The sequence below is a fragment of the Muscardinus avellanarius genome, assembly GCF_963383645.1.
Source record: "Muscardinus avellanarius genome assembly, chromosome: 3".
In the NCBI taxonomy this organism is placed as follows: Eukaryota; Metazoa; Chordata; class Mammalia; order Rodentia; family Gliridae; genus Muscardinus; species Muscardinus avellanarius.
In genome coordinates this window covers 1,103,368-1,112,575 of record NC_137788.1, presented here as the reverse complement: position 1 = coordinate 1,112,575, position 9,208 = coordinate 1,103,368, and the positions used below count along the sequence as shown (strand labels likewise).

The 9,208-nt window shown below is 60.1% G+C and overlaps 1 protein-coding gene across 3 annotated transcripts in view; it reads right to left on the bottom strand.

Moving 5' to 3' along the window:
• Window positions 1-274: 274 nt before the first annotated feature.
• The window catches only part of PRKCZ (protein kinase C zeta), a gene marked incomplete at both ends in the record, with an annotated part of 108,719 nt that continues 99,785 nt past the window's right edge, over window positions 275-9,208 (bottom strand). Inside the window, 7 exons of one of the 3 annotated variants that reach the window (XM_080692588.1) lie at window positions 275-362; window positions 483-598; window positions 5,880-5,969; window positions 6,131-6,210; window positions 6,759-6,878; window positions 8,089-8,176; window positions 8,305-8,440. In XM_080692588.1, coding sequence (XP_080548714.1) covers window positions 275-362; window positions 483-598; window positions 5,880-5,969; window positions 6,131-6,210; window positions 6,759-6,878; window positions 8,089-8,176; window positions 8,305-8,440 — 718 coding nt within the window. The remainder of the gene's footprint in view (window positions 363-482; window positions 599-5,879; window positions 5,970-6,130; window positions 6,211-6,758; window positions 6,879-8,088; window positions 8,177-8,304; window positions 8,441-9,208) is intronic. The other 2 variants (XM_080692589.1, XM_080692590.1) reach the window with 2 other exon arrangements.

The following is a 9,208-nucleotide window of genomic DNA, read 5'->3' as shown; positions in this document are numbered from 1 at the left end:
GCGTGACAGTCTCCCCTGGGCAGGGCCACGACAGCCCTCTGCGATGACGCAGGCACAGGAAGTGCCTCCTCTAGCACAAAGCCGGCCTCTCCAGGCAGACACGGGAGGCTGCTCTGCACGGTGCCTGCGGGCCGCCTCCCTCCGCAGTCCTGGTGGCCGGTGGCCCTCCCTGGCTGCTTGGGCCTCGTGCCCAGCCTGGCATGCATATGCTGTGGTTAAGGATAAAGTTACGGGGTCATTCACAGGCGTGTCCACAACACAGATGCACGCCACCTCACACGGACTCCTCGGTGGACAGCAGAAGCGGGTTGATGTACTCAAAGCCCTCAAACTCGGACTGGTCGATCCTCTTTATGACGTCCCTGGAAGACAGGGGAAGGTGGATGCTGGGCCAGCATTTGCTGTCAGGCCCAGGTGGGGGAAGGTCTGGCCCCACGTTTGGCCAGCCTGGGATGGGGCATCTCCAGCCTGCCAAGACTTACTCGTCGTCTGGGGTCAGCTGCACAGGCTCACTGGTGAACTGCGTGTCGAAGTTATCCAGGCCGTAGTCGTCCGTGATCTGCGGCTGGAAGGGAGGCAGGGCCTGCTTCTTCTCCAGCTGGGAAAACGACACGGGAACATCAGCTGGGGGCTGTGCCCCTCCACCAGATTTAGTTCTTTGCACAAATGAAACCACAAAATAGAACGGGAAGAAATGCGGCTTTTCAATATGGCTCGTACTCGAATGCCAAATGCTTTTTTCCTTAAATACAAAATCTAGGAGAAAATATCCGACAGCGGAAAAAGTCTACTGAAGCTGAAAAATGTTGGAAGTGCCGGCCACAGGAGACAGTGCCTGGGCCAGAGCCAGGGCCCTGGCCACCCACGCAGAGGCGGCCGGCTGGGCCTGGTGCTCTGGAGTCTTTTGAATGTCTTGGACCTGATCGCAAAGGTGCTGGGACTTGGCAGCACCCTACCCATGCTAGCCTGTGGGCCCTTCTCCAGTTGAAACTGCAGGAGGGAACGCGTGGCGGGCGGGAAAGGCCTCTGTTTCCACAATGCTCGCAGCACTCAAGAACCAGGCCAGTGCCGAGAGGGCGCATCCTGCGCAGGCGCCATGTGGCCCCCCCCCCCCACTGGTCACAGCCACCCGCCACTGAGCGTGTCTGTGGGGCTGGACCCCGGTGGATCAGGGCGCCAGAGGACGGCGGACCCAGGCCTCCGCCACCTTGGCCTGCGTGCCAGCGGGGGGAGTGCGGTTCTGCTCCTCGCAGCCAGCCAGGCCCAGCCTCGCGTGGGAGCAGTGGAAGACAGGGCTCCTCTGGCTCCTTCTTCCTGACTCACGCTTGGTCCGCCCATCCCATCCATCAGGCACTCACTGGCTCATTCATGCGGCCGCCCACTCACAGCCCCTCCCTCGCATCCACTCCCCACACCCCAGGGCTGGGCAGGCAGGCCACGCTCCTGACCTAAGGAGCTCTGGGCGAGCTGCTGCCTTTGCACGCGCAGGGACGGGGATGGAGAGGAAAGGCCCCGAGGCCCTGGACCCTCGGCCCAGGGCGCAGAGCTGCCTGCTCAGGGACTGAGCGCAGGGTGTCCACTGTGGCGCAGGGCCTGCTTGTTCTCCAGGTGAGGGCCAAGAGCCCGGGGCTACTGGCAGACATGACCTCTTCTTTCTCTCTTTCTTTCTTTCTTTCTTTCTTTCTTTCTTTCTTCTCTCTCTCTCTCTCTTTCTTTCTTTTTCTGGTACTGGGGCTGGAACCCAGGAGCATTCGACCTCCGAGCTACACTCTTAGCCCTATTTTTTCTTCCTTATTTTGAAGCAGGGTCTCACTGAGTAGCTGAGGCTGTCTGCATACCGCGATCCTCTGGTCTCAGCCTCCTAAATGCTGGGATTACAAGCGTGCGCCACCACGCCCGGCTAGTCATGACCCCTTCCGCCACAACTGCCAGGCTCTCACAACTGCCTCCACGCCCCTCCCTCTGTCAGCCTCGGCCTGGGTGCAGCTGCACACCCCCCTCGCCCTGTCCTCTTACATTTTCCTGTCACATCCTCTCCGGGCCACAGGCCCTTTGCACTGCATGTACTGTGACCAGGAAGAGGTCCATAACTTCCTTTCACTTGGAGGCAGGACCTCTTCCAGCGCCCACTGACAGCACATGACCTTGGCCCGTGAGTGTTTGTCCACAGGGTAGTTACCACAACACCTGCCGGCAGCGGAAGGCCCCAGTGGCCGCAATGCCTGTGGACCCCTCAGCTGCCCCTGCCCCAGCCCATGCCCAGGAGGGGAACTGTGACTTTGGCAAGGGCATTGCTCACGGCTTTGTCCGATGCAGGGCAGCCCCACCTCAGAGACCTGGTCTCCTCTGCAGCAGCCTGGGGCCAGGAGAGGAGGTTTCGGGGACCCCGGCACCAGCCCCGCAGGGCTCTGTTCCCCACTGCCGCTCTGCGCCTGCCTCTGGTACCAGCAGCCCTTGATCGCTGGAATCCCGCCATGGCCGTCCCACCAGGCTCTGCCAGCCGAAACGCAGGGATGTGGCCCACTCCTGCCTGCCAGGCCTGTGGCTATGGCGCCTGCCTGAGCTGCTCACCAGAGTCCCCTCTGCCCCCCGTGTCCAGGACAGTGGGCAGCCCCTGGGGGGACAGCACACACCGTGTGCCGGAGGATGGCTCTGGTCCCAGGGAAGGGGAGGTCCCCACGAGGCTGGTTCTGGCCCTTGCTTCCCAGCCCTGGGTCCCAAAGGCCCCACCCACTCATCAGCCATTCCAGAGGTCTGGCTCCAGGGAACAGGATCTCAGGTCAGCCAGAGTCCCAAAGGCTTGGGTTACAGGCAGTTTGGCTGTCTGTCCCTGCTGACATTTGAAACCAAACCTTTGGAGACAAAGGAGGTGGAGGCCTGCCTGGCCCGCCTGCAGACGGGAATCTGGGCAGCACCCAGTGCTGTCCTGCGGACGCACAGGCCCTCTGACCCTCGCTTCACCAGGCCCCAGGCCCCTCCTGCTTCAATTGACAGCTGTAATGGTGCCATGCTGCCTGCAAACCTTGATGTCCAGACCCTGTTGGCTGGCCCTGCTGTCTAGCTGCACGGAGGCAGAGGTGCTGCCCAGGCCCGGCAGGTGGACGCCCTGTGAAGCCTGGAAGGTGTGACTGTGGCACCATCGAGGGCAGTGCGGGCATGCGTGGGGCAGGAAGCACCCGAGTCCACCGGGAGGACCCTGCACCTGCCCTCTCACTTCCGGGACAGTCCTACGCCGTGTCCACTGCACCTAGAGCAGCCTGTGGCGCTGGGCTGCAGCTGCTGTGGAAGACAGCCACCTTGAGAGGTTACAGAGACCTTGGACCCAGGACTCATTCACCCCAGGCGTGTGCAGAGGGGAAGGGACCCATACCCACAAGGGGAGGTGCGGAACCTGAGCAAGGGGCAGGCAGTCACGGGGAGGGCCATCCCAGGACGGAAGATACACAGCCATAAAAGTACAAGGCGCCACACAGCTACCCCGTAGTGAGCCCCATAGGGGAGCGCGGCTGAGCCGAGGAAGCCACACACGAAGGCTGCCTTGTATATGGCTCCGTTTCACTGAGATGCCCGTGGAGGGGAGGGAGGTCACTGCTGGCGGTGCGTGGTGTCTCCTTGGGGTGAGGAGGAGGATCTCAGAGGGATTGGGGTGGGCCACACAACCAAGCTGTGTGCTCCTCAGGAGCTACAGAACCTCCAGCTGGGCCGAGGGACCCGGGCTGGGGGACCCCGGGGTCAGACACTGGTCATCAAAGAATAAAGCACACGTCGCGCCCGCGCACGCACGCCGAGCAAGGCTGGCTCGGGGGTGAGCAGGAAAATTCAACAAAAAAATTGTAGCACTGAGCCGGGTGTGGTGGCACTCACCTCTAACCTCAGTACTTGGGAGTCTGAGACAGGAGGATCGTAGGTTCACAGCCAGCCTCAGCAACTTAGCCCTCCACAACTTAGTGAGACCCTGTTTCAGAATAAAAAATAGGGCTGGGGGTATAGCTCAGAGGTAGAATGCCCTTGGATTCAATCCTCAGTATCACACACACAAAAAAAAAAAATCAGAAAAAGAGTCAATACTCTGAATATGGTTCCTACATGTCTGAACTCTGGGGGTAAACAGGGCTGGCTTGTGTGTGTGTGTGTGTGTGTGTGTGTGTGTGTGTGTGTGTGTGTGTGTTACTGGAAATGGAACCCAGGGGCTTTTCTACCTCTGGGCAATACTCCCAGATCTATTTTTTTTTATCTTTTATTTGGAAACAAGGGTCTCACTAAGTTGCTGAGAGCCTCACTAAGTAGCTGAGGCTGGCTTCGAACCTGTGCGATCCTCCTGTTTCAGACTCCCAAGCGCAGGGATTACAAGTGTGCCACCACACCCGGCTCAGGGCTGGCTTTGTGAGGAGGCTGCCAGGCTAAGGGGGCCATAGCCTGTCTTTACCGCTTCCTCCCACCTCCTCCCAGGGCCACAGAGCTGGACTTGTGGCCTCTGACAGCTGCGTGGACAAGAGCCTGCTTAGACCACGGAGGCCAGGGTGCAGCTGTCAGTGCTGGCTGTGGCCGGTGCGTGAAGGTCAGGGAACTGGAGGCAGAATGGCCCTGGGTTTAATCCCCAGTGTGTGTGGGGCACCCACTACCCCAGAGCTGGGCCATTCGAAATGTAGTCATTAAAGCCGGCATGGTGGCACATCCCTGGGATGCCAGCATGCGGGAGGCTGGGACAGAAGGACTGCAGGCTGACGGCTTCCTCAGCAACAGAGTGAGACTCTCAAACACCTCAGTAGACTCTGCTCCTAATTTAAAAAGCAGCCGGGCGTGTGGCGCACGCCAGCGGAGGTAGAAAGCCCCCGGCTCCACCCCCAGGGCCACACACACACCGCACACACAAAAACGAAGAGTAAAATAAAATAGGGCTGGGGGCGTCACTCAAAGGCAGACTGTCCCTGGGTTCAGCCCCGAGTTCCAAAAAAAATAAATAAATGAATAGGAAATAAAAAGGGCTGGAGGTGTAGCTCAGAGGCAGACTGCCCCTGGGTTTAATCCCCAGTACCCTCCAACATATTCAAAGAGCAGGTTTATCTTTTACCTTCAAAATAACTCATTTTACAGGTTGTATTTCAGTAACTCTAGAAGCTGCTTATATATTTTGAAATAAATTAGGCTCAATTTTGCCAGGCGTGGTGACACATACTTGCAATCCCAGTACTTGGGAGTCTGAGACAGGAGGATCATACAGGTTCGAAGCCAGCCTCAGCTACTTAGTGAGGCTCTCAGCAACTTAGTGAGACCCTGTTTCCAAATTAAAAAAATAATAAAGTAGGTCTGCGAGTATAGCTCGGCGGTAGAAACCCCCTGGGTTTTCTAATCCATCCCTCGTACTACCAAAAAAAAAAAAAGTTCAATTTTTCTGTTACCAGCAATGGACTTAGTGAAACCATAAAGGCCGGGCTCATGTCCTGCCTGGTAACTGGTAGATGGATAGAGACCAGGCAGCTTTTTCTTGGTACTGGGGGTGTTGCGCTCACAAGTCAACTGCTTTACCACTGGGCAGCTTGTACATCCAGCCCCCAGGCGGCTTCTGAAAACGAACGGGACCAAAGAAACTGTCCTTCTCTGGGCTGAACCCTGCTTGGGTTCTCAGAGCCAGCACCCTCATGGTGGCCTCTGGCACCAAGCCCAAGATGGCCAGGGGACACCACCTGCAAGCTCCCTGGCCCTCCTCCTCCTCGTTCCAGCAGATCACAGATCCACCTCCTCTGGGGCCCCCGGGGAGCCCATACCCTGCATTTCCCTTGACCCTCCTGTCCCGGGGACAGGCGGCAGGGCAGACACTGCACGCACACGCCTCCTGCTGGGCCCTCGCCCAGGGTGGGGGCGATCCTGTGAAGGCTTACCAGGTCCCAGTCTATGCTGCGGAAGAACGCGTGGGACTTGATGTCAGAAAACCCAGTCTGTGGCCGGCAGCCGAGCCTCTCTTTGGGGTCCTGGGGGTCAAGTTCAAAAAGGACATGTCAGCCCCAGGGACCCCCCTGGCTCGGCCCACGCTTCCACTGGTCATCTAGTGGCATCCCACCCGCCCGTCCCAGGACACACCTGGAACCAGGGAGTCACCAAGGGGGCGTTCTGTCACCTGGCCAGAGCTTACCTTGTTTAAAAATCCTTTCAAGACGTGGGAGGCTTTGACGGACAGGAACCGGGGGATGCGGATGGGCTTCTCCAGGATAACTGTGAGGAGGAGATGGGACCGGGAAGAGCGGGCCTTGCTGGGCTGGCTCTGCCTGTGGTCCTGGAACCCTGGCCGGTCCTTCTGGGGCCTCCCGGAGGTGCACAGTAAACATTTTGCAGAGTCATAGATGACTATGACGAGGCCCTGAGAGCTCGGGTGTGGCGGCCTCTGCACCCTGGCCACCAGAGGGCGCCAAGGGACAGCCCGGTCCCGGGCCGGTACCCCAGCAACAACTCTGGACAGGATAGGCGCCTGGCTTCCCACAGGAAGGAGCCCTACTGGTGGCTGGGGCCCACCCAGGGCTCCATCCAAATGCTCCCTTTCCAGATGGCCATGGTGACCTGAGTGTGGGCCGCCCTCCTCTCCCCTTGTAGGCCCCTGTGAGCAGGTGTGCGCGCCAGGCACAGGGCTGGCCAGAGGATCGATCCTGCTGTTTGGCCCAGTCCTGCAGGCACCCGCCGGGGGTGGGGGGGTGGGGGTGTTCTTCCCTGCCTCTGCAAAGGGACGGGTGCAGGGAGGAGGCCTGGGCCCATGCGGGCCCACACACCTTGGAAAAGGTAGTCCTCGGTGTTCATGTCGGGGTTGTCGGTGATGATGTCGAAGGGGGAGCGTCCGGCCATCATCTCGAACATGAGGACGCCCAGCGCCCACCAGTCCACGCTGAACCCTGGGGAGGCAGGCGGCGGTGGGTGCCGGTCGCGGGGCTGGGCCGGGCAAGCCGCGCTTGGTGTCCGGGGGCCGCCCAGCCGCCTGCTGTCCTGCGTGCCTCCTGAGGACTCCAGCCCTCCACCTACGCTCCGGCCATCCCTGGGCACCTGGGCTCTCACTCTGCGCGGCCCGGCCACACTCACGAGCAGTGTTCATCCACCTGTCCTTTCTGGTTTCTGCTTTAAGTTTGCAAAGGTTCTTTCTGAGATAACAAAATGCTTTCCTAGACTTTCTTCTACCGTCTCTGCTTTGCTTCTCTGACATCCGGGTGGCCCGTCAGGAATGTGTGTGAGCTCGTGAGGAGCGGGAGGGGCTCCCACCAGCACTGGCCCCCAGAGCCCCAGATGGCCCACCTGCCCGCCACACCACACCCCAGCTCTTACCGCTCCGGGGCAACGAGGGACCGAAGAAGCTTCTCCAACCCAATTACCCGTGTACCCTGCCTGACCCCACCCCATTTTATGGCAAAAAATGTGTAAATATATGTAAAGGGACATTTATGATATGCCCACTGAAATACTGTGCTACAAAGGTGGGGGTGTGCAATGCACATGTATGTGCATGCCGAGCAAACACACGCACACATCCAAAATGGCTGCCACAGGCCACGTGTGCTCAAGCCGCGTGCACACCACACAGGCACGCCGCGTCCCACTGTGCTTTCCCACGAGAGGAGGAGGGGCAGAGGCACGCCTCTGCGCCGGGGGAGGGGCGCCTGGCTCACAGGGCACCAGGGCACACGGGGTTTCTGCAGCCGCGCGGGCGGGCCCTGACCCAGCCTCCGGATCGTCTCTGCTCCCTTTTCCTCCCTCTGCTCCTAGGGCTCCTTGGTAAGGAGTCCTGCCTAGGGTCCTGTGGAGGACACTCGTGGACACACGGGGTTTGTGTGGGCTCAGACAGGAGCCAAGGGTGGATGATGCCGTCGGGGCACAGTGAGGGCGTGCCCGCCTGCGTGCTAATTTTGGGCGTAACATGGTCAGTAACACCTCTCCCTGGCTTCGGGGTCAGGACTCCAGCCGTGCCTCGAACCCTTGGTGAGCGGCCCCGGCAGCTCGGGCCACCCTCCTCCCTGCTCACAGGGAAGAGGCTGCTGGGCCCACGTGCTCACTCCTCCCCAGAGCCCGCAGGGTCCGGGGCCCCACGCACGCCCGCCTGGACGCCGTGCTCACCGTACTCCTCCCCCCGCAGGATCTCGGGGGCGATGTAATTCGGGGTTCCGCAAAAAGTGCTCGTGGTGTCTCCGGGGCCCAGGCCTTCCTGTGGGGACAGAGTTGGCAGGAGGGGCTTGCACGCGGGGTCACGAGCAGAGGAGCCGCGGTGCGCTGTGGCCAGCTGGTGCGCTCCTCGGCGGGGCTCACGGGGCCAGGCCGAGGGGCGTCGCCCACCTTGCACATGCCGTAGTCTGTTAACTTGATGTGCCCGTCGGCGTCCAGGAGGACGTTGTCTAGCTTCAGGTCCCGATAGATGATCCCTCTGTCGTGCAAGAAGTTGAGAGCAATACAGATCTCGGCAGCGTAGAACCTGGGACAGAAGAGGGAGGGCCGCTGGCGGCCGGCTGGCCACTGGCTGGCCAGCCTCAACACGAGCCCTGACCGTGGCAGAGCCGGCCGCGCGCAAGGACAGCGAGACCCGACAGACGCCTGGACCGCCTGCCGTCAGGGAGACGGAATTCCAAGGATGCTCCTTTGTGCCCATCGGGACGGTCACTCCAGGAAGAAGCCAAGCTGGCACACTGGCCCGCGCCTACAACCCCGGTACTTGGGAGGCGGAGACGGAAGGATTGCAGGTTTGAGGCCAGCCTCCATAACTTAGCAAGACCCTGCTTCAAAATTAAAAGGGCTAGAAGGCATGGTGGCACATGCCTGTAGCCCGAGTTCTTGGGAGGTTGAGCCAGGAGGATCTCAGGGTTGAGGCCAGCTTCAGCAACATAGTGAGACCCTGTTTTAAAATTTAAAAATAAAAGAGGGCTCAGAGGTAGACTGTCACTGGGTTCAACCTCCAGTACCACAAAAAAAGAAAAGGAAGAAAGAAGAGGTTGGAATGACTCTCACGTCAGGTGTACTCGCCGCCGTTTTTTAAAAGCCGGCGAGTGGGCAGGGAGCTATTCCTGACTTTCTGCCTCCAGACCTGCGTGGGGTTGAAGTGAGGAGGGGAGAAGGGAGAACGGCGGGGCGCAGGGAGGCCCGTGGCTGTGGCCACCGGAGCTGCCAATCGCCTGCCGCGCTTCACCCTGCCGGCAGCGTGTCCGAGGAACTCGTGCCCCGTTCTGGACATACGAAGATGCCGCAG